Raw genomic sequence first — 26,106 nt, forward strand, 5'->3', positions numbered from 1 at the left:
TATACAATGTACTGCAACACAAATGTATTGCAGTATATGGTCATTTTCACAGGCTTCTGTCAAGCTGTGCCAGAGACACGGCTTAACAGGGGCAGACAAAAGGCAGCCCTGGGGGCCTTCATTAGGCCCCTGGGCTGCCATGACAACCACTGGTACCCCCGATCTTGGTGTGGAGGTGACAATGAGCTGTCGGAGGGGGACCACCCCCCTCTTTTCAACACTTCAGATGTTGCGGTCGCGATTGACTGACCAGGCACAGCGAGATCGCTGTTCCCGGCCGTTTGTCTGGGCTGTCAACTGTAAAACACAGGTGACAGCCGCAGGAAATGGAGGGCGCTCAGCCCGTGAGCGCCCTCCATACTTCCCTATGACACTTTATCACGTACATGTTAATGCGTCAAGGGGTTAAAACTATCGTGGAAAAAAAAAATATGGTATAAAGATACATCATGATATCAGGAAAACTTTTTGGAACCAAAAACTAATCACTTTAAAAAAAACACTCATAAAAACACAAGAAGCTAAACGAATAAAAAAAATAAAAATAAAGCCAAGAAGACCACACCGTTTTACCAATCCTTTATTGAAGGTAACAAGTTGGTTATGTTCACTGTATTGTATGAAACATCACAATATGGTACTGGGAAGTTATAGGTTTGGACCAGAGTGGACACGGTGACCAAGCCATTCTGCATTCTTTTCCCCCCAAACAAAACAGGTAAGGAAGGGAAAGAGGAAAAACCAAAAAATAAACAAATAGCCCAGCCAATGGACAAGTAGAACTCTGCATTATCATGGAGAACACTTAAGTTACAGACCTAAAATCTAGTGAATAAATAAAATATGGTAGCAGTAATCCTAAGACAATAAAACACACAGGAATAAAGACAGGAAATTAAAGTAGTAATTGGCATAGCTGATCTATGTGTACCAGTATGTAAATATATTTTCAAATTTCAGCAAGATAACAGTTACAAGAAAATACCAGGAATTTAATTTCACATAAAAAGAAATAAAAATAATAAAACCGCTCAAACACCACAAAAACGTAACATTTTTGCTAGAAAAAAAAAATGTCACAAGGCATCCACAGCATGTACATCAATTTATACATTCCTTGTTTTTCTCCAATAGCTTTTTATTTCATTTTTATTTTTTAGATAAATACTTTCTTACTCCACTTTCAGCATTAAACAGTATTTGACATGCACAACTTAAATGAATAAAAAAAATAATAATTAGATATAAATCAAAGTTATTGCAAAAATAGGATTAGACAATCTTCAAGTACCTCACAACAGCCACTCTTGTACCATGCCCATTGCTTAGAAAAAAAACAAAAAAAAAAATCATCACGGAATCCATGAAAATATCTCTATTATTTGCCAAGATTTAAAATAGATTATTTCGTAGTATATTTATTTATAAGTTGAGCTCTGAAAATGATGGAAAAAAACCAAAACAATTAAAAAGTTATACCCACATTACAGAATGCTACCATTTTATACTGAAAATAAGAAAAAAAACAAACAAAAAAAAAAAAACACCTTGAAATCCACTTTACACAAAAATCACCATTTACATTATATAAAAGGAGTCTAGGGTTTTTAGCTTAAACAAATAGAAATGCCTGCACCAGTAATTGAGGGGGAAAAAGAATACCCTGGAAATGTGGAGGGGCTATCCTCGCTTTGAGTGATATATTGGAGAACAGAAGCAGCCGGCTTGTGGCTTTCCATTTGCTGTGAATGTACCAAAAGGAAGGACTCCCACAGCATTTAAGAAAGCCTGTTTTTTGGGAATCGGTGGTGGTATTCTTACATCCCCTTCAAATAACAAAACTCAAAATTAAAAAAAATACAAGTAATGTCTCATACAATTAAGTGTTTTACATGCGTGTGAAGTTTAGTTTGGAAGTGCTGCACCTTTTAGAGTACAATGGCATGCATCTCAATACATCTAAACTGCATGAGGATGCTTTCGCTTGTGCCAAATGGCACACTTTAATTCCACGCAGCTAATAACCATCGGGTCAAAACCGTGGATGTTTTACCAAGAATTGACACAGTTGTTGGCCGTGCGGAAAGAAGACTGCCATTCCGTACGTGTAAAAGCACCCAGGCATTGTATTTCTTTCTATGACGTTTACCACCAAAAAAAGGTGCCCAGCAAGACCCTCCAGTTTTAAGTGTTAAGGAGTAATGTTGCTGAAAAGTGACCAGAAATCCTGAGGCTGGCAAAAGAATACTGCTAAAGTGTGACAATGTTATAAAACAAACCAATAAATGGCGCAAAATACTAATCATTTCTCATTTTGCCCATTTGTATTTTTCATTATTATTATTATTACATAGCCGACGCTCCACCAGAATCTCTTCGTTGGTTTGAAGAGAACCATGATTTTAAGTTTTTCCCCCTTTATTCCAGACCAAAAACATTGTTGTGAAAGGCTACCATGGGTCTTCTAGATCGCCAGCAGCCTAAGGAAAAGAAAGACACAAAACAAAAGCGTGACTCATTTTGCTTGTGTTTCGCACTGGACCTAGAAGTTCTCTTCTTGTCGAAAAGCATTTTTTCTATACAGTAACATTATATCCTACCTGGCTGATGGGATTTAAGGGGTTTTTCCTCACAATATTGCTAGGAGATGCCATCACTCCCTGGATCTGTGGGTATCAGACTGCCAGGACCCCCATTGATTCTAAGGAGCCTCAATGTGAAAAAGCTTTGCGGCTCCTTTAGTGTTTCCTAGCCCAGCGATGGTCCCACCCAACCAACGTGCAGGTAACTGCAGCACAGTCCCATTAGCTTGAATCGAGCGGTGTTGCAGTTTCCTGACTGACCGGTAGCTGGGACACACAAAGCAGAAGAAATGCCCTTGGTCCCTTTATTCTCTAAATCAGTGGGGGTCCCAGAAGTGATATGGTTAACATTAGAAGATAGGAATACCCCTTTAATGTCTGGCTGTCTTATGATCTGACTAGGAGGATATGAATATGTATGCAGGGATGGGCTGTTCGAGATTACAATTTGAAGTATGGTTAAAAATAAAAGAAACCGTGTCCGACTTTGAACCACTGGAGCATTTATTTTATTGAATGCAGTTGGTATAACAGAGTGCCATCTACAAGCAAAGAGATAAAGTACATTCATACCAACAGTCAAGATTAAATCTGAATACAATTCCAATACATAAACGGATTAACATGATAATGGCGTATATCTCCACCTACCCAGTGAGTCAGAGCAGGATGGACGCCATTACTGACAGTAACAAATCATCACATCACCCCAAACTACCTAAACTTACATAAGACACTAAGGAACATAACAGTAGATAAAAAGCTTGCAGTTTTCCATTACTTCCTCCTCCCCACTTAACGGCAGAGTAGCAGCGCCTAAAGAAACGGCAAACTTAAAGGGAAGGTGCCATGATTTTTATTTTATTTTTTTATTCTATTGCTTTTAATAAAATAAACAACATTTTAATTTATTAGTGTTGTGACAACTTTTTACTGTGTTCTTACTTTTATTTTTCTATGGGGGCTGCCATTTCTTTGTTCATCTCTGTATGTGTCGATTAACGACATACAGAGATGGAATACGTCACATACAACCTCAGAGAATGCGAACGGGAGCCGTTCCATTCTCAGAAGCGTACACCGTCTGTGTGGGAACGGCACATGTGCCGCTCCCACACAGACCAAAACGAAGCTCGTTCGTAGAGTGAAATCCGGCGCCATTTTCATGTGGACTGGAAGCCGCTGCCGGACAGTAAGATGACGACTTGCGGCCGCGGCTTCCGGCCATATGTTCAACGAAGCGAAGGTGCAAGGAGCGTAGACCAGCGGAGGCGGCAGGTAATTTATGTTCGTGTATGTGAGGTGTGTATTATATTCGTGTATGTGATGTGTATATTATGTTCGTGTGATACTGTCTGCTGAGCCCTGTATCTAATCCTCCTACACTGTGCAGTCGCTCAGAAAATGGCAGCACACAGTGTAGGAGGTTTGAAGACCTTCAAACCCCTCCTTCTCCTGGCACTAGCCAGAATAAGGGAGGGGGGATTCTGTGAGGACACTAGAGGAGAGTGTGTCCACCCCAAATTTGCAGCATAAATCAATGAGGTTGCTTTACCACATTGACCATGCTGCAATTTTGGGAACTGCTCCCTCTAGCGACCAGCACATGGAAATGTTAGAAATTAGAACCTAATTTATAATCTTTCCTGACTTGTGAAAAAAATTAAAAAAAAATTAAAACAATGTGTAATCACTCAAATACTAATTGTTTAACTGGTAAAAAAAATAAAATAAAAAAAATAATAATTCTAGCGACACATTCCCTTTAAAAAACAGTGGTGTCAAATACTAAACAAGCAGCTAAGATAACTTTCATTCACGTCTGTATCAGATCAGCTAAATGAGAAACATGGGAAGGTCTTTAGCAGAGGTGGTGTATGGGTATAGGAGATAGGTGGGTGGGTAACTTTCATTTAACACACACCAGACTACACGTCAGTAATGCCACTAATGGCCAATGAACGCAGCAATATAAAGCTTTTTAAAACTGCTGTAAGCCAGGGATTGGATGCGGCCTGTGGGGAGGGAGGGTCATTAAAATCCCCCATTGTGTTAACATAACCTCACATACAGATTTACTATGTGAGAAGGGGAAAGAATCATGCAATGCACAAGTTATTCCACTTCAGTGTGGGTTCCAGTTACTGCGTCGCTGGCCGCACTGTCGGGAGCAGGAGGTTCTGTAGATCCAGCAGATGACTCTTCACCCTGCATATTATCTAGCCTGTAACTACACAGCATTTCCTCCAGGAGTTGACGGTAATTTCCCCTATGATTAATTCTTAGCTCCCTGAGAGCTTCCACAAACTTCCCATGCGCTGCATTTTCCTCTGTTCCAGTGGGGTCCTTATTTTAGATTCAAGACCCCAGTCAGTACGCAAAACAAAGAAAATAAAAACAAAAAAGTAACTCTACAACATTCCAAATACATACAAGATCTAATCATGGATTATTATTCCATCAACGCTCTTAAATATTCACATCTAAGCAACCATTGCTCTATTTGATAGGTTACGAACTACGATCAGGCACCTTCATAAAACATACCTTGGGTAAGAATCGACTAAACATGGGGCGAGAGGAATAGCAACCTTTAAGGGAAACCATTCACAATTATATAAGGGAACTGCAAATACAGCAATTCTCCAATAGATAAATGTGAGGCTAACATTATATGGCTGTCTTTATTCCGTATGGACATCATATGCCATGGTAAATGTATATACAGCATATAGCAAATTAGAGGATCTGCAGGATGCCCCCTTAAATGGTCATTAACTTTCAACTCTGCATAAAATCAATAGTACAAGCAAATATGAGAAACTTTGTAAGATCTTATTCTCCACTCATCAGGCTCCTTTCCTCCCCTGCCCCTCCCTCCTAACTATTCAATGACTGCCAAATCCATCTTCTCAAGGAGAGATGGACCATCAGCCCACTGAAGGATAGAGAATTATATATATATATATATATTTTAGAGATAGTAGAGCATGATTCTCCTCTATGTGTACAATGTATAGAAGACATGATAGCTGTTAAGCTCTACCCACTAGCGCAGAATTTAATGGCCAGAAATCGTGTTATATGTGTATACATGAGCAATGAAAACGTATTCTGAAAAGTGATGTGAAAAATTAGGTATGCTAGGATATACCACCAATGTCTGATCAGCAGGGGTCAGACAGCCGTGACCACCACATATTGTTAGATGGAAGTGGCTTCCTTTCGCAATGTGGTCTACTGATAAAAAGGCCCATTATAATCAATGGCAACCATATGGGGAAAAAAGCGAGTGGAGACAAAGCAAATGAAGGGGTCCTGCTCTTTACCAGCCTCACTGCCACTTAGTTCTAGCGATCAGTGGGGGTCAGACCACTCTCTCCAACCCCCCAAACGGAAAATGCCTAGTGATATGCCACCAATGTGTATGCTGGTCAACTCATTTTAATGAGGTGCAATTGCATCTGTACGTTTAGGCCCTGTTCACATGGAGTATTTTGCAGGCAGGAAAAAAAAAAGCCTCAAAATTCCTTCAGGAATTTAGCGCAAGATTTTTACCTGCCTGAACTTTCTTGCCACGGTGTTTGCAGTGCTTTTTGGCCGCGGCCATTGAGCGCTGCAGGGGAAAAAAACAAAAACTGCCTCCCATTGATTTCAACGGAAGGTCAGGGACTGAAACGCAGGAAGAAAGAGCATGTCGCTTTTTTTTTCCCACGAGCGGCTAAAACCGCGAGTGGGAAAAAACACCTCCGCCACTCTAAGAAATCAATGGGTGTCAGTTATGGGTATTTTTTTGGGTGCCGAATCGGAGGCGGTTTCCGCGTCAAAAAAAAAAACGAGTGTCAACAGGGCCTTAGACTTATTTTTACTCATGGTTTAGCTGCTGGTAATTTATAATCATTCTATTCTTGCTGTAATGTAAATCTCAATAGGCACTTTGCATTTTTAAAACTTACCCCATCGTTCTCTCTATGTGGATTCAACCTATTATAAACATCTTCAATAACACTGTGTCTAAAAAGAAAAAGAAAAAAAAAGGCATGTGACAGACAAAAAGGTAGTGTGTGCAAAAAACAACAAAGAAATCATGGGTCAAATCTCCAACCATCCTATGTTATAGAGGATCTGTCAGATTTTTATGCTGCCCAGACATGCTGATTTCAGCAGTCTGTCACTTAGTCGGCAGCTTCAGCAGACCTACAATATATATTTGGAGCGCTGGTCATTATATGATTGATATGCACGATCCCGCCGCTGCAGATTGACACTTCTCCCTATACACAGTAATGCCAAATTCACACGTCGCGGATCTTGTTGCGGATATGACGCAGACGTAACCCTTTGCATTGCAAATCGTAAAATCTGTGACAAATCCACAACATGTCAACTCTGCCTAATAGCATTGTCAATTACGCCATTGTTTCTGCAAAAAAAATAAAAACAAACTTTACGGAACAGAAAGAAACTGAAGCATTACCATCAAAATCAATGGTAATGCAAACGGAAACTATGGTTTCCGTTCCCGAATCCTCCGAAAGGTCGAACAGAAGCCCAACGCTGATGTGAATAGGCCCCATGTCTGATCCTTTTTTAAAAATCAGTCCTCAGGGGTGAATGGACTTTCCTTAACCTGTGCTCAACTAAAACTCAGATCAGGACAACCCTTGCCCATACAAGTCCCAGTGGAGATCCGCTATTAAGTAGCAGCTCCCGCTCTGGCATACTCACGCCATCCATGTATTACACGGACAACCACATTCATAAGAATGGCAGCCATGTAATACTACATTACTACGTTTACCCTGCAGCATAAATGCTCAGTCAAAAGCAACTTCCTTGGCAAAATCAGTACCTTTCATAGTGTTAAAAAAAAAAAAAAAAAAAAAAGGATGGCTGATGAGAAAGCTACTTTCATCTGAACAAAAGCTGCCCTTCCTTTGACTAAGGCCCACTCACCTAGCTCCCAGCACGTGAACCTCAAGTATGGGAAAAGGATCATGCTCTCAGGCTACAGAATAAACTAAACATTATGAACAGAAGTGATGTGTCTGCAACAAATACATTAAAGAAAAAAAAAACAAAAAACAAGCAGATGGTAGACATAGTAAACACTATACCATCACTAGCATAGGAAGTAGTACAGCTAACCAGCACAAGACATTATATACACTCACTTTCCAGCTAAACCACCTCCAGGTGGTAATTGTGGGATGTTTTCTGCTGATAAAATGCGCATTACATGAGCCAGATCTGGCATTCCCTCCTCCCCAGCAGTTGTCATGATTTCTAGAAGAAACATGTTAATTTTAGCTAACACGGGGTGAACAAACAGTTGATGATATTCCAAAGAAGTATACAGATTGTGAAGTGCAATGAGATGTATCGTTGTACCAACATCATGGCCAAAGACTCAACACCACCATCCATCTTGCTGTTCAGGCAGTATATGAGGAGTTAAAGTGTAACTAAACTTTTGACATGTCATAGTGACCCGTCAGAAGATTTGATCGGTGGGGGTCTGAGCACTGAGACCCCCACCAAATCGATAAAACTAAGCGGCAGAAGCGCTTAGGCGAGTGCTGTGCCGCTCACTATCGGATCGGATTTTCTTGGTGTACAGGCTCAATAGAAAGTCTATGAGATTGTACACCGCTTGATTGGCTTTCCAAGAAAAGCCAATCAGAAGCCAAGCAGCACAGCGCTCACCCGATCGCTTCTGCCGCTTAGTTTTAGCAATCGGTGGGGGTCTCAGTGCTCAGACCCCTACCGATCAAATCTTCTGGCATGCCACGGACATATCAAAAGTTTTTTTTAAAAGTTTAGTTACCCTTTAAAGAGGCTCGGTCACCAGATTATCAAATCCCTATCTCCTATTGCATGTGATCGGCGCTGCAATGTAGATAACAGTAACTGTTTTTTGTTTTTTAAAAACGATCATTTTTGGCCAAGTCATGAGCAATTTAATATTTATGCAAATGAGCCTTTCTAATGGACAACTGGGCGTGTTTACCTCTTTCACTGCACAATCACACTGTGCTGTGGATCATGCTGGGCTGGAACAATGAAGTGTATGACGCTGATTGGTCAATGATTGGTCAGCCTCATACACTCCTCTGTACAACACCCAGTTGGTAAAAAGTAAAAACACACCCAGTTGTCCATTGAGTAACTCATTAGCATAATTCTAAACTAGCTCATGACTTGCTCAAAAATGATAGTTTTTCAAAATAAAAGCCACTGCTGTTATCTACATTACAGCGCCAATCAGATTATGTAGGAGACAGGGCACTTATAATCTGGTGACAGAGCCTCTTTAAGGACATCCCCTATCCATACGCCCTATTAGGCCATTTGGACATCAGAGCTAAAGGGGGGCCCTAAGCAACGGAAATATTAGCCAGCGCAAAGAGCCAATGCAAACGGCTCCAGATCTGGAGGACTCCGCACAATAATGTATCACTTGGTTGCCCACTCGTACCCACGTGCGGACACCCACAGCATTGATAACGGGGGGTGGGTGCTACGACTCAGCTCAGTAATTGGACAACCTCTTTAAATAAAGGAGAAACAAAGATTGAAAATTGGTATACTTTGAGGCACAGGGTTGGGGCCCAATTAAAAACAGGACTAGGTGGAACATTTAAGGCCTCATGCACACGACTCATGTACGTGGAGTCTATATGTGCGCCGTTGTATAGAGCCTCAATATGGACCCATGTTGGAGGTATTCTCTCCTAGTAGCAATGCTTCTAGGGATTCAAACTTTTGCAATTTGGTATCTAATGGAAAATGCCACAATTTTTTCCCATCAGATTCTGTATAAATCTAAAAGTATACCTTCAATTCTCGATTCTAAATATTTATCCAGCTCAGCATCTTTCTTGATGGCTTCTTCAGAAACTTTCGGGCCGTTTTGAAAACAAACAAGTACAATGCTCATGTTATCACGACTTCCCTGTGTGGAAGACGAGAAGATACATTTTAGTAAAGGAAGAAATTGGTCATTGACCCTCATCCCCACACGCATTACAACATATGGGCAGCATAATAAGAACGTTTCCATATTAATGAGGTTTTCCCCTAATAACATTCATCACCTAACTAAAAGATCGGTGTTAAGTTTTGATCGCTGATTGCCCCTCCAATCACTAGTACGGGGGACCAGAATCATCCACGTTGCGCCTCACTAGGGCATCTATGGTTCGGTGATGTTGTAAGGGGTGGTTGTTGAGTGCACGCGCTACAGCTCCTTACCAATGTATTGGAGATACAAAAATAGCGGAGAGCTCCTGTGGATAGGCAAATGTGATTTATGGGAAATCCACGTTAATACCCCATTCTAGTGACGTCAATGGAGAAAACAAAACCCTGATAAAGATGCCACCAGACTGACCAATAAGGTGCGCTGCTGTTTTTTGTTGCAGTCACAGGGATTAAAATGGTCAGGTTCTTCTTAAACTTTATTTTGTATGGTCCTGTTCATACTTTGCAGTGCACGCTTGGCGAATATGCTGGGAAACGCTCCCGACGTATAAGCTGTAGGTGTCCATAGAGTTCTATGGATGTGAAGTCTGCCAAAAGTGTCCTATTCAATATGCTTTTCAATTCAAAGAGCTCCTGCCAGAAAATGTATACCACGCAGTTTTCTTTAAATCAGTCAATGGTGGACATATACAATAGTTTGGCATACAGTTACATACATTGGGGCAATGCAGTGAGAATGTGGCTTTAGTCAGTGCTGCTGAGACTTTGAAGTCTGTTGCTAAAGGACACCTGAGAATTTTAAAAGTCTGAGAGAACTGTTGGCAATACCAGAAATGATATGACTATAAGGTTACTGAGCTAGAGAACACAATAATATAAGTCACCGTATCTAGAACAATTTTAAATAGAATGTAAATATACATTACAAAATAGAATTTAAAAAAAAAGTGTCTCCCCCTCCAATAACAGGTACGGCCGGTGTCCCCAACCTTAAAATAAGCTTTGCATTACTTACCTTGCAGCACTGATCTGCACTCAATATTAGGAAGTTTGGTTCAGGAGAACAGCCAACCAGGGGCCACGCACTCACACCCAACTCTCTCCTCTGGAAAACGTAGTTTTGTGGACAGATCTTTTGCCGACACATTGCGCTGCCGACTTGGATTTTACTACAGCCTCTGCCTTTATGGGAGTAGAGGGCACGGCAAACTACCAAATTACTGGAAATTCGATTGCGAGAACGTCCCTACTACCTGTTCCTCCTCACTGCACCCCCCCCCTAGTGAGGAGATTCAATGAAGCGGTGTTCGAGTATACGCCCGCTGCTCCATTCATCGCCTAGGATAATGACGAAGCGAGCGCTGTTTCCGTCAATCCCATAAACTGAATCAATCGTGAATCAGAGTGGGAAGGCTTGACTGCCGCTCGACATGTGAGGAGGAAGAGGGGGGTTCAGGACCCTTGTTCCCATGATTGGTGGGGTTCCAAGCGACCAGGCAATTGTCACATGTCCTGTAGATAGGCGATTTTTGATTTTGGTACAGCCCTTTTAAAGTAGTAAACACTTAAAATAAACCCAGCAAATGGTTGACCAGCTCAATGATGACAAACAGGTCATAAAAATGATGCAGAACAGAGTAAGCTTTACCATTTTCACAAATCATGCACTCAAGAATGTTAAACGGGTGTTCCCACAGATCTGGAGTACATAATGTCTGCATTAATCACATTCCTAATACTCTCATTAGCTTTTGACTTGCTCCCGTTTCCTGCAGCCTCGTCTCCCTTTGCAATATGAAAGCACATTGGTTGCTGCACAGTATTGGTCCACACAGAATTTTTAGCAGGCCGAAAATTCTGCCTCAAAATTCCGTCTGGAATTTTGATCTGCCAGCAGTTGTCCGTGTTTTTGCGGCGTTTCGTCCGTGGCCAAAAACGCCACAGGTAGAAACTCTTTACCTCCTATTGAGGTCAGAGACGTAAACGCCCAAAGATCAGGCATGTCGCTTCGTCCCACGTGCCAGTTTTATCAATGGGAGGCGTTTTCGGACGTTTTTTTACGCGGTTTCACGTCAAAAACCTCTGTGTGAACAAGGCCTAAACTGGAGCGCCCCCTCACAGCTAAAAGTCATTCTGTGAAGACTACACAGCCGGACTGCTCAACAGCAACCAACTAACTTTTAGGCAGAGTTCCAATTGGCGATTCTTTGAAAATCCGATAACAGGCATTGTACTGTCATTGTTGCAGATTTTCAAAGCGGAATCAACACCGAAAACCTGTGACGTGTGAACTCCGCTCAAATACTAATTAACGTTTTATTTTTACAGCTATTTATGAAGTCATTATTAAAGTGAACCTACACATTAATATGACAAGCGGTTAAGAGGTTGTAGATTTTAAAAGCGAAGCCCCACTTTGTTCCAGTGGAAGGCTTTATTCCAAAAAGTGAAACTACAGATCAATGAATTGGAGCGGACCTTTTATATGTATTGTATGTGGTAAGTAAAAGGTTTCTTCCCAAGAATAACTGCTGTATCTGGTCTTAGTAGCTACGAACCAAACGGCACAATATTTTTTTATTTTTTTTTGGGGCCATCTGGCTTAAAGAGGCTCTGTCACCAGATTTTGCAACCCCTATCTCTTATTGCAGCAGATAGGCGCTGCAATGTAGATAAGAGTAACGTGTTTTTTTTATTTTTTTAAAAACGAGCATTTTTGGCCAAGTTATGACCATTTTTATATTTATGCAAATGAGGCTTTCTAAAGTACAACTGGGCGTGTTTAAAGAGGCTCTGTCACCAGATTTTGCAAACCTTATCTGCTATTGCAGCAGATCGGCGCTGCAATGTAGATTACAGTAATGTTTTTATTTTAAAAAAACGAGCATTTTTGGCCAAGTTATGACCATTTTTGTAGTTATGCAAATGAGGCTTGCAAAAGTCCAAGTGGGTGTGTATTATGTGCGTACATCGGGGCGTTTTTAATACTTTTACTAGCTGGGCGTTGTGTATAGAAGTATCATCCACTTCTCTTCAGAACGCCCAGCTTCTGGCAGTGCAGACACAGCCGTGTTCTCGAGAGATCACGCTGTGACGTCACTTCCCCAGGTCCTGCATCGTGTCAGACGAGCGAGGACACATCGGCACCAGAGGCTACAGTTGATTCTGCAGCAGCATCGGCGTTTGCAGGTAAGTCAATGTAGCTACTTACCTGCAAACGCTGATGCTGCTGCAGAATCAACTGTAGCCTCTGGTGCCGACACGATGCAGGACCTGTGAGTGACGTCACAGATCTGCACTGCCAGAAGCTGGGCGTTCTGAAGAGAAGTGGATGATACTTCTCGTCAGAACGCCCAGCTAGTAAAAGTAGTAAACACGCCCCGATGTACGCACACAATACACGCCCAGTTGTACTTTTACTTTTCAACACGCCCAGTTGTACTTTTGCAAGCCTCATTTGCATAAATACAAAAATGGCCATTACTTGGCCAAAAATGCTCGTTTTTTAAAAATAAAAACGGTACTGTAATCTACATTGCAGCGCCTATCTGCTGCAATAGCAGATAGGGGTTGCAAAATCTGGTGACAGAGCCTCTTTAAAGTATAAGTCCAACTGGGCGTGTATTATGTGCGTACATCGGGGCGTTTTTACTTCTTTTACTAGCTGGGCGTTGTGAATAGAAGTGTATGATGCTGACGAATCGGCATCATCCACTTCTCTTCGTTAACACCCAGCTTCTGGCAGTGCAGACACAGAGTGTTCTCGAGAGATCACACTGTGACGTCACTCACTTCCTGCCCCAGGTCGTGCATCGTGTCGGACAAGCGAGAACACATCGGCACCAGAGGCTACTTTTGATTCTGCAGCAGCATCGGCGTTTGCAGGTAAGTAGCTACATCGACTTACCTGCAAACGCTGATGCTGCTGCAGAATCAACTGTAGCCTCTGGTGCCGATGTGTCCTCACTCGTCTGACACGATGCAGGACCTGAGTGACGTCACAGCGTGATCTCTCGAGAACACGCCGTGTGTCTGCACTGCCAGAAGCTGGGTGGTAACGAAGAGAAGTGGATGATGCTGATTCGTCAGCATCATACGCTCCCATTCACAACGCCCAGCTAGTAAAAGAAGTAAAAACGCCCCGATGTACACACAATACACGCCCAGTTGTACTTTTACTTTAAACACGCCCAGTTGTACTTTTACTTTAAACACGCCCAGTTGTACTTTTGCAAGCCTCATTTACATAAATACAAAAATGGTCATAACTTGGCCAAAAATGCTCGTTTTTAAAAAAATAAAAATGTTACTGTAATCTACATTGCAGCGCCTATCTGCTGCAATAGGAGATAGGGGTTGCAAAATCTGGTGACAGAGCCTCTAACTTTTTTAGGTTTCTGTCGATGTAGCCATATGTGGGCTTGTTTTTTGCGTGACAAAGTGTAGTTTTCATTGGCAGTATTTTAGGGTACATATGACTTCTTGATTAACTTCATATTTTTTTTTTTTTTATGGAGGGATTGGGAGAAAAAAAAAAATTTGGCCTTCGTTTTTTGCGGTTTTTTTTTGGACTCCGTTCACCCGGGGGTTTAAATAATGGTTTAACTTTATTGTTTGAGTCGTTACGATCGCAGCGATACCATATATGTGTATGTTATTTTATTACACTCACTAAATAAAACCACTTAGGGGGAAAAAGTTATTTTATTTTTACTGTAATTTTTTTTATTTTTTTTCCAGAAACTTTATTCAACTGTTCAGCTTTTTTTTTTGTCCCACTGGGGGAATTCACCATGCTACCTGCTGATCGCTTATATAATGCTTTGGTATACTTCGTATACCAAAGCATTTTTGCCTGTCAGTGTAAAACTGAGGCAATTAAACATGCCTCTGACATGTCCTAATAGGCAGTTGAAAGCAGACCTGGGGGCCTTTGTTAGGCCCCTGGGCCTTCTGTCAAACACATTAGATGCCGCTATTGACAGCGGTATCTAATAGGTTAAACTTCTGGAATTGGAGCGTGCTTCGATTTTGGCAGTTGGGGCAGGAGCCAGGCTGTGTGTAACAGCCATACTCCTGCCGCTGATCGCGTGGGTACACTGGCCTTACCCACCCGATCAGAGCGACAGATATATCTGTCGCTATGTGGGAACAACTGCGACGGATATATACGTTGATTGTCGTTAAGGGGTTAATAGGTTTGCAAATTTGGGCCAGTTCATTGCCAGTGCCCTTCCCACCCCCTTGATGCAAACAGGTGCTGGTGAGCACGTGCATGGCCAGGTCAATACGATTAGTAGAGTATTCCATGCAGTAGTCATTTGACCTTGTCATGCCACGTCACTGAAATGCCTAATAGACCTGGTGCCGTATGCGTATGGCGCTAGTTCTAAAAACATTAACACCACATTTCTGTTAACCCCAGACAATCCCTTTAATCATTGTACAACAAAATGTTAGGGAATGTTCTGAAATGCTGTATTTCAATTCTTGCAACATTTTTAAGATAAGAAAATACCGGGTAAAATTGACATGGAAAGGGACTTAGGGATATTAGTTGACAGTAAACTCAACTGTAGCAACCAGTGTCAGGCAGCTGCTGCCAAGGGAAATAAGATCATGGGTTGCATCAAAAGGGGCATAGAGGTGCATAACAAGCTTAGGCTATGTTCACACGGAGTATTTTGGGGGAGGAATATCTGCCTCAAAATTCAGTTTGGAACTTTGAGGCAGATATTCCTCTCCCTGCACGCCGATTTTCGCGGCAATTATCGCGCCGTTTTTCGCCCGCGGACATTGAGCGCCGCGGGCATAAAACAGCGAGAAATACGCTTTCTCCTGCCTCCCATTGAAGTCAATGGGAGGTCAGAGGCGGAAGCGCCCGAAGATAGGGCATGTCGCTTCTTTTTCCCGCGAGGCAGTTTTACTGCTCGCGGGAAAAAGACGCCGACGCCTCCCATTGAAATCAATGGGAGGCGTTCTCGGGCCGTTTCTGCCGAGTTTTGCGACGCGGTTTCCGCGTCAAAAAACTCGGCAAAATACCCCGTGTGAACATAGCCTTATAGTTCTGCTACTTTATAAATAACCAGTCAATCCACACATGGAATACTGTGCACTGTTTTAGGCACCAGCTCTCAAAAAAAAAAAAATAAATACAAAAAAAATAGAGCGGGTTCAAAGGCAGGCAACTAAAGTAAATAAATAGAAGTGGGCTTCAGTAACCATAAATATCAACAGGTTATTTCGTTAAGAAAAAATAAATAAATAAGCAGCAGAGCGGTGGCCCAAAAAACTCTGCCAGATTCACTGAAAGTGTTCAAAAGGGGACTGAATGCCTTTGAGTGTAATAATATTACAAGTTAGGTTTACTAGATTACATGAGAAAGGGCGTGGATTCAGGGATTTATTCTAGTTGCCATATTGGAGTCAGGAAAGAATTTTTCCCTAAAAAGGTGAGGAAATTTTGCTTTTGCCTTCCTTCGGATCAACGTGAGCAGCGCTTGGCTTAGCCTTTTAAAAAGAACCATAAAACAGAATGGAGAGTGGCGCGCATGTGCAGCCCTCTCTCCAGTAGACCACGTCTGGAATCCGAAGCCACCGAGACGTGCGTTGGGTAACCGCTGTTCTCGATATATAGGCGCGGGTCACAGAGGTCCTCTGGATGTGCCATAAAAGGACTAAATTGGGAATACCCCTTTGAAGTCCGCACTAGGGATGTCACGATACCAGAATTTGGACTTCGATACCGATACTTCGTTTAGTATTGCGATTTCAATACCAATTTCGATACTTTGCCAACAGTAATAAAAAAAAAAAGTTCTTCCGTTTTCTGATGTGAGGCGCGAGGTGTGATGAATTTTGAATGCGCCTCACATTAATAGTAATTAATCCCATCATGTTTCTCAGTCATAATGGGTTAATGTGTGAGGTCCATGATGGGGTTAATTACTATTAATGTGAGGAACATGGAGGGTAAATTCAGCACACCTCGCGCCTCACATTAATAAGTGAAAGAAAGCCGTGTTTATTTTATTTTTTTACAGCGTACACATCATAAATGATGCAAAAAAATTGTTGTGCAGGTTATTACGGCCGCGCCAATACCCAATATGTGTGGATGTTTTATGTATTGAGACTTATTTTAATGTTTATTGTAAAAAAGTTGTGTATTTTTTTTTATTTATTTAACATTACTTTAGCCTGTGGACGGATAGCACACAGGCAGTTGTTAGGACATACCCAAGTATGCCCTAACAACAAGAAATATGTTAAGACAGCCCTGGGGTCCGTCAATGGACCCTGGGCTGTCTGCCCATATATGGTATGGCCCTTGATCGCGTCACAGAAATGAACTGTGACACGATCCATGGGCATCCCCCTTCTCATTTTCACCTGAACGCTGCAGTCCACTGTGATCGCAGCATTCAGGGGAATAGCGCCGGAGATGAGAGGTTTCTCTGATCTCCGCCAGCGGGGCTGCGGTTATGTAATACAGCCATTGCCCCGCTCCTGACAGGAAGTGCGCGCGCGATCAGCATGAGGTGATGCGGCTGGCGCTGTACTAATGAGCGGCGGTTCAGGCACTGAGGACAGAACATGGGGGTGTTTTGTAGAGCGCCCGCCATGTTCTGTCTTCCATGCCGCCGCTCATTAGTGCAGCGCTGGCCGCATCACATCATCCTGACCCCGCGCACTTGTTATCAGGACTCAGGAGCGGGGCAATGGCTGAATTACACTGCCACAGCCCCGCTCTCATACATTCATGTGTTACTATACTTAGCTGTGCGGCTGCCCTGACCCAATTAACCTAAAATGGCCATTTAATATATCAAAATTGACAGTAGACATTGAATATCACAAAAAAGGGTATTTTAGGGTGCTCACGAAAAAAAAAGCAAAAGTCGCTAGCCCAACAAATAAAAAAAAGTTACAGCCATTTAACTATTACGTGCTAAAAATAGCTAAACCTTCTGGTCCTGAAGACTCAAAATAACCTGGTCTTGAACTGGTTAAACGGTCAGTACTGCTGTGCCTCTTTAGCTACATTTGGCTGATCCTCAGAGAGAAGATGTTAGTGGTATATGGGCCATAAACTTTCTACGAGTCGTACAAAAATCGGCACAGCCCTTGCAAACACACACAACTTGTGAAATATATAAACAAACTACACTGCATTTATGAAAGCTGTTGAAGTGGATAGAGAATGAAATATATATATATATACACACACACACACACACACACACACACACACACACACACACACACACACACACACCTCAACACCTTTCATAAATGCAGTGTAGTTTATTCATACATCTCCCAAGTCATATCAGATATTTTGCAAATAGTATTATTGCTAAAAATTGTATGATTGTGTGTACAGGTTCTAACTTAGAGGTGATTGATAACAGTTGAATCCTGATGTCAAACACACAAAATCCATCTCCGAACCAGTCAGTCCCCCTGACCTATTGGATTCTGGTCTTAGCGCAAGGAACAGTTACTATGTTTCCAGGATACTTAGAAGCTGTATCCGAAAAAGTAAAATTACAAGTAAAAACCAAATTACAAATTGCACTAAATAATACTTTTTTTTTTTAATTAAAAAAGTTTACACAGCCTTTAAAAAGAGAACTTTTCACCATGTGTGGCTTGTAATGGGCAGGGCTGCACAAACCCTGGGGCACTTTACTTTTTATTTCTACCCTCCTCCATTATTTAGGTATTGGTGCCATTCTATTTGGCACCCGATATCTGAACGGTCAAGGGGGCATGTAACGGCAAGGGGGCATGTAATGGCAAGGGGGCATATAACATGGCTGTGACACTGTCCGTTGCTGATTAGACAGTGTCACAGCAAGAGCTGGAGAGGGGAGATGATTTAAGCATGGACGCTCTTAGGCTATGTTCACACTGAGTATTTTGACGAGATATTTGACGCGGAAACCGCGCCAAAAAAAGGCCCGAAAATGCCTCCCGTCGATTTCAATGGGAGGTGGGGGCGGTTTTCTCCCCCGAGCAGTAAAACCGGCTCGCGGGAGAAAGAAGCGACATGCCCTATCTTCGGGCGTTTCCGCCTCTGACCTCCCATTGACTTCAATGGGAGGCAGAGAAAGCGTATTTCGCTGCGTTTTATGCCCGCAGCGCCCAACGGCCGCGGGCGAAAAACGCAGCGAAAATCGGCGTGCAGGGAGAGGAAAATCTGCCTCAAACTTCCAAACGGAATTTTGAGGCAGAAATTCTGCCTGCAAAACACTCCGTGTGAACATAGCCTTACTCTTCAGCTCCCGGCAGATAAGCAAAAGACTGCCGATCCGATCTGGCAAGGGGGTGTGTCACTGCTACGGACAGTGCAAGAGCTGGAGAGAGGAGAGAACGCATGCGTGCGACTTCTACCTGTTTAGGACTGATTTATCTTGTTCTAGACACATCATTCGAGCTATACAAATCTTTCCTAGAACTGCACTCTATTCACTTACCTTATGTAAACAGGTGTCCACTACAGAATTGCACACTTTCTCGAGGTCATCTGTTAGCTGAAGCCTATACTTGACAAAGTCACAAAGCTCTTCATTGCTCATGACATCCCAAATGCCATCGCAAGCTAGTATTATAAATTCATCTTCTTCTGCTCGTACGATCTCATACACCTCAGGCTCAGGCGAGACAAGCTGCTCAGTAGGGCCTTTGCCATCAACACACTTGTAGTCATAGTCACCGAGAGCACGAGAAACCGCTAACGATCCATTGACGCGCTGTATCATGACGCTGCCTCCAGCATTTTGAATCCTTTCTTTCTCCCTTGGATTGCAAGGTTTGTGATCCTGTGTGGAAAAGCAAACTTGTCCGCTCCTAAACAATACAGACCTAGAATCCCCACAGTTGATGAAATACACGTGGCCTGGTGAAATAAGGACTGCCACAGCAGTAGAGCCACTTCTGTCCATGCCATTCCTTAAATCAGCAAAGTTGCGCATATACTCATCAATTTTTAAAAATCCAGTTCGAATGCCACTTTTAACATTTTCTACAGAAGGTTCCAAATTGGATCCTGACATTTCAGCTGCCCTGAAGTCTTCATTATCTGTTATATGCTCTAACAAGTGCGACGAGCAGTAATTGGCAACACGGGATCCGGCATGGCCATCATAAACAGCAAAAAAGGACCAGTCTTCCAGGCCATGAGGGATACCCACTACGGCTGTGTGGGCATCTTCCATCTCAACACGCCAGCCCTGCATGCTGCTGAGTCCATATTGCAAACCATTTCCGGCTCCGTGAGCATTGTGTTTCTCAGTTTTAGGTTTGTCCAAAAACGCACCCATGATCAGTAATTAACCTACGGAGAGAAAGAGATGGGGAAAAAAGATCAAACATAATACAAGGGGTTACATTTTAGAAAATGTCAGTCTTTGGTGGCCGGATCCAAAATCCTGCTGAAAACCTCCCCTGACATGAGTAAACTGAGGCATTAATGGCCTTTGTGAAACTAATCTTTAACTATTGAGGCTTCTTACAAATATTCAACTAGAGAACAAACTAAGTCATTCAAGTAAAAGTGTTAAATGGTAATATTTCCACAATGAAATGTGATTATTCTATACGTAAAACGTGTTGCTATATAACTAGCAGCATGAAGAGGACTGGGCTGTTTGTAGTATACACTGCATTCCTTACCATAAGAAGCCGCACTGTCACCACATGATATTAACGAGTGAATTTCTGTTTGTACAATACTCTGGTCCTCAAATAAGATATGTACACTTTTCAGATGAAGCATTACTAGACCAGAACCTGTGATACAACTGAGCGTTTAAAAGGTGTTTTCCCCCTCAGAATAGGCCATCAATATGTGAAGCAGCCCCACGACCAGTTTCTTTTTAAAGAAGCCGCTGATACTGTCATTTCCACTGCTGGTACTGTGAATTGTCGACACCCTTGTACCGGCCGGTCACAGTATTACACTATTCACTTAAAGAGGCTCTGTCACCAGATTTTGCAACCCCTATCTGCTATTGCAGCAGATCGGCGCTGCAATGTAGATTACAGTAACGTTTTTATTTTTAAAAAACGAGCATTTTTGGCCAAGTTATGACCATTTTTGTAGTTATGCAAATGAGGCTTGCAAAAGTCCAAGTGGGTGTGTTTAAAAGTAAAAGTACAAGTGGGCGTGTATTATGTGCGTACAGCGGGGCATTTTTACTTCAATAGCAGATAGGGGTTGCAAAATCTGGTGACAGAGCCTCTTTAAATGAGAGAAGGCTGTAATACTGTGACCCACCGCTACAAGTGTCAGCAAATCAGTGTGAGCAGTAGAAACAAAAAAGGGAAGCAGCGCTCGTGAGAGCGCTCCTAACTGTGGGGGTAATAGGAGTCAGACCCTGACCGATATATTGATGGCCTAACCGGAGGATAGACCATCAATATTATGGGACTGGGAAAACCCTTTAAGCTTAGTCAATGTAAATCCCACTGAAGATTACTGGGTTTAAGACTTCGGCTAAGACGCAATATTGTTGCCGGTAATTTGCGTTTCAAACTGCGGCATTAACGCAACTCGGGGACAAATGTTTTTCTATGGAAAAGAAAGTTGCAAGTAACCTTGTAAGGCAACAAAGCAACAGTGTCATCATGGAGCCCAAGCATTAGGAAACTAGGTAATACATGAGCAACCAAAACGCTACTAAAGAACTACGCTTTTTCCGGAGCTCAAGAGTTCCAGAAATGACATAGCTCACTGCGCTACACGGTTTGCGTAACTCATTCACGTCCATGGAAGTTACAGAAAGAGAGGTGATCGGCTGTTTCCTTAACTCCTGACCTCCAAATCAGGAAGTGGCCGGGAGTCAGCGGGTGCTGAGCAAGGTAGAACAAGGTTTAGGGGACCCCGTTCTAGAGATAGGTGCAGGACCCAGAGGTCGGACACGCATCTATCGGACATTTATGCCATAAATGGCCAAGATGATAAAACCCCTTTAAAAGGGGTTCTCTCGAGCACATCACCAATGGAGGATAAAACGCCACAATTTAATATTAAGTGAGAAAACGTTTAAAAAGGACCATACAGCCATTCTGACATGGATTTTAAAAGTAAGTCAGTCAACTGGGGTGAGCACTGTACTGCTTCGTTTCTGATCAGATTTCTCCCTATGTGTACGGACCCATAGACTTACTGAGCTCGTACACCGCTCTGAGGAAAGCCAATCAGAAACGAAGCGTCACAGCGTTCAACCAAGCGCTTCCGATGCTTTGTTTTGGATCGTTGGGAGTCTCAGTGCTCGGACTCCCACCAATCAAAACTTCTGACTTGTCACGGACATGTAAAAAGTTTAATTAAGAGTTTAGTAACACTTAAATAATGTATCTAGTTTATATTGTGAAGTCTGGTGACAGATCCTCTAATCTTTTAAAGTAACAGAGCTGACCATGAGCTACTAATAAAATAATCCTCCATTTACACAATATGGAAAAAACATGACACCTTAGCATTTAATTTTCCACTGAAAGTGGGTGAAATGAAAGAGGCACAAGAAGGTAGTAGACTTTTTATGATGTGGATTTCACCCTATGCATTGCAGAGGGTAAAATCTGCTGTGAAAATCCCTGACATAATGGACATGCGCAGGTTTAGAAAATCCACAGCAGGCCCTGAATTCCGTCTGCATTTTTTCCACTATATGTAGACGGGGTTTTTTTAAACCCGTCCACATTTATCGTACTGTAAATTGCTGCAGGTTTCGACTGCGGAATTTGCAATGAAAACATGACGTCACTCTCTGCACTGGCTCTGCCGCTTTGTTGAGCCTGAATTATTTGCCGGGTATACGACCGGTCACTTGTCAAGTGGTGTATATCGGCTTGTTCTGCTTCACAGCCCGTAACGCGAATGCGCTGTCACTGCTGTTCTCGCGTTCCCTGCTCTTCTCGAGATAACAGCAGGGGCCGCGCATGCGCGTTACAACAGAACAAGCCGATATACACCACGTGACAAGTCACGTGTCGTATACACGGCAAAGAATTCAACATTAACAAAGCGACAGAGCCAGATCAGACAGTGACGTCACCCGTCATGTTCCCCACGGCAGGATCTGGAAACGGGACCACTTTGGAAAATGTAAGTATATTACAAATGTATTTACATTTATAAATTACATGCATTAAAGGGGTTTTTGAAAATATGATGGTATCTCGGACAACCCCTTTAATCCAAATGTAACAAATGTAATTGAATTGCGTAAAAAGAGAAAATTACATTTGGAAACAAAAAAACAAAACATTGTATTGTGGTTTTTTTTGCCAGTTCTTCCTGTAGTTTTGGTGCACCACAACGTCTGAACTCAACGCATGACCCAGCATGAACCAAGTCTTGATAGACAGATATTATTACACATTCTGCCAAGACATTGTGGAATTCCCAAGACTTCAGCATCTGTTCCGCACTGTAATACACCAGTCTTCGGAACAGAACGCTGTGAAGTGTCACCATAGCAAATGGAAAGGGGGAAAAAAAAAAAAACACCCCAAGAACGAGTTTCCTAAAGGTATGGTTTTAAAGTAAGGCCTCATGCACACGGCCGTGGCCGTAATCAAGGCCCGCACTTTCGGGACGTTCTCCCATACAAAAGTATGGGCGAACGGCCCGTAAAAAGTAGGACATGCTCCATAATTTAGAGCACGGACACCCTTCCGTAGCGATACAGAAAGGTGTCCGCAGTCAATAGAACTGAACGGGTCCGTAATTGCGGACCGTATTGCTGAGATTTTTTACGGTTGTAGGCCCCCTAAGCAGTCCATGCCCCATCCACAATCTGACCTGATCACAGATACCGTATCTTCACGCTACGTCCTCAACTTGCTACCCTCTTCATATAACTGCACTTTATACCCTTTACAAATCACAAGGGGCAAGTCCCCTGGAACTAAATTAGCACCATACTTTTATTCTGTCACTTGTGACATTGCATTTGAATTGTAAGCTCTTATGGACTATCCTTTTTTGTTTAACCCCTTCGCACTCCACGACGTACTATTCCGTCATGGTAACCACATCCTTTGTGCTCCTTGACTGAATAGTATGTCACGGGAGGAACGGCCATGTCATCCCATCCTCCCGACAAATAAAGGGGCTGTGACAACTGCTGTCTCGTATAGCAGCTGCCGCAGCTCCTACAGAGGGGACCGATCGCAGTGTCACCGCTGATTAACCCCTTAGAAGCAGTGTTCAATAGCTATCACGGCTTCTTAGGGGTTAAACCAACATCGACGGCCCGCTACATGATAGTGGCCTGCGATGGTTGCTATGGCAACCAGAGGCCTAATAATGGCGTCTGGCTATGCCATCTACAGAAGCCTAGTGACTTCTGAGAAAGTCAGTGCAATGTATTAGAATAGCGATCAGGGCCTCCTGCCCTCAAGTCCCCTAGTGGGACAAAGTAAAAAAGTGTAAAAAAGTAAAAAAAAAAAAAGTAGTTAAGAGTAATAACAGACAAAAATCCCCTTTTTCCCTTTTCAGTCCTTTATTATTAATACAAATAAACTATACATAATTGGTATCGCCGCGTCCGTAACGGCCTGAACTATAAAAGTATTTCATTATCTATCCCGCGTCGTGAACGCCATAAAAAAAATTAAAAATAAACCATAGCAAAAAATAAATAAATTTAAAAAAAAAAAAAAAAAAAAAAAAAAAAAATGGAATAAAAAGAGATCAAAGAGTCGCATGTACCTAAAAATGGTGCTGCTCGAAACTACAGTTCGTTACGCAAAAAACAAGCAGTCACAGCTTTCTTGAAGGAAAAATAAGTCATGGCTCTTAGAATAAGGCAACACAAAAAGTAAATTTTTTATAAAAAAGGATTCTTTCGTGCTAACGCCATAAGACATAAAAAAAGCTAGAAACATATGGTATGACCGTAATCGTATCGACCCGCAAAATAAAGTGAATATGTCATTTATAGCGCACGATGAATGCTGTAAAAAAAATAGAATAAAGACTGATCAAAAAGTCGCATGCACCCCATGAAAACTACAATGAATTCCTCAACGTATCTAGATGGGGTCCCCTGTACTGATACCTCAGAAGTTCTGCAAATGAGATATGGCGCTCAGAAACCAATCCAGTAAAATCTACATGCCAAACAGCGCTCCTGCTTTTCTGAGACCTGCCGTTTATCCAACCAGCAGTTTATGACCACGTGGGGTATTGCCATAATCGGGAGAAATTGCTTTACAAATGTTGGGGAGCTTTTTCTCCTTTATTCCTTGTCAAAATTAAAAATTCGGACCTTTTATCGGAAAAATTTGATTTTCAATTGCACAGCCACAAAATGCAGCAAATAATCAGTGGGATCTACACCGCGTTCCAAATTATTATGCAAATGTTATTTTTAGCCGATTTTCCTAAATAGTCGATGCAAATGACAATCCGTATAATCTTCAAGCCATCAACCGTTGGAGTATAATGCAAAAGTAAAAAACTCAAAATGCACTGTTTCAAATTATTATGCACAACAGAGATCAAAACATTTTAAAGGTTGTAAAGAGAACTAAAATGGTAATTTGTTGAATTTGCAGCATCAGGAGGTCATATTTACAGAAATCAAAAGCTCTTTCAATAAAAAAAAACTTAACAGGCCAAGTTACATGTTAACATAGGACCCCTTCTTTGATATCACCTTCACAATTCTTGCATCCATTGAATTTGTGAGTATTGACCGTTTCTGCATGAATATCTTTGCAGGATGTCAGAATAACCTCACAGAGCTTCTGTTTTGATGTGAACTGCCTCCCACCCACATAGATATTTTGCTTGAGGATGCTCCAAAAGGTTCTCAATAGGGTTGAGGTCAGGGGAACATGGGTGCCACACCATGAGTTTCTCTCCTTTTATACCCATAGTAGCTAATGACACAGAGGTATTCTTTGCAGCATGAGATGGTGCATTGTCATGCATGAAGATAATTTTGCTACGGAAGGCACGGTTCTTTTTGTACCACGGAAGAAAGTGGTCAGTCAAACTCTACGTACTTTGCAGAGGTCATTCTCACACCGTCAGGGACCCTAAAGGGGCCTCCCAGCTCTCTCCCCATGATTCCAGCCTGAAACATGATTGCGCCACCTCCTTGTTGATGTCGCAGCCTTGTTGGGACATAGTGGCCATTCACCAACCATCCACTACTCCATCCGTCTGGACCATCCAGGGTTGCACGGCACTCATCAGTAAACAACACAGTTTGAAAATTAGTCTTCATGTATTTCTGAGTCCACTGCAACGGTTTCTGCTTGTGAGCATTGTTTAGGGGTGGCCGAATAATAGCTTTATGCACATTTGCAAACCTCTGGAGGATCCTACACCTTGAGGTTCGCGGGACTCCAGAGGTACCAGCGGCTTCAAATACCTGTTTGTTGCTTTGCAATGGCATTTTAGCAGCTGCTCTCCTAATCCTATTAATTTGTCTGGCAGAAACCTTCCTCATTATGCCTTTATCTGAACGAACCCGTCTGTGCTCTGAATCAGCCACAAATCTTTTCACAGTAC

The 26,106-nt window shown here is 42.3% G+C and overlaps 1 protein-coding gene across 4 annotated transcripts in view; it reads right to left on the minus strand.

Annotated features, from left to right (window-relative positions):
- Positions 1-564: 564 nt before the first annotated feature.
- The window catches only part of PPM1B (protein phosphatase, Mg2+/Mn2+ dependent 1B), a 49,496-nt gene continuing 23,954 nt past the window's right edge, over positions 565-26,106 (minus strand). For 2 of the 4 annotated variants that reach the window (XM_075863226.1, XM_075863225.1), the window contains exons 2-6: positions 19,049-19,908; positions 9,420-9,537; positions 7,757-7,868; positions 6,539-6,596; positions 3,069-4,928 (exon numbers count right to left, since the gene is read on the minus strand). In XM_075863226.1, coding sequence (XP_075719341.1) covers positions 4,698-4,928; positions 6,539-6,596; positions 7,757-7,868; positions 9,420-9,537; positions 19,049-19,894 — 1,365 coding nt within the window. In that variant the 5' untranslated portion in view covers positions 19,895-19,908 and the 3' untranslated portion in view covers positions 3,069-4,697. Of the gene's footprint in view, positions 2,481-3,068; positions 4,954-6,538; positions 6,597-7,756; positions 7,869-9,419; positions 9,538-19,048; positions 19,909-26,106 lie in introns of those variants that run through there. The other 2 variants (XM_075863227.1, XM_075863228.1) reach the window with 2 other exon arrangements.

Source organism: Rhinoderma darwinii, chromosome 4 (genome assembly GCF_050947455.1).
Source record: "Rhinoderma darwinii isolate aRhiDar2 chromosome 4, aRhiDar2.hap1, whole genome shotgun sequence".
Taxonomy (NCBI): Eukaryota; Metazoa; Chordata; class Amphibia; order Anura; family Rhinodermatidae; genus Rhinoderma; species Rhinoderma darwinii.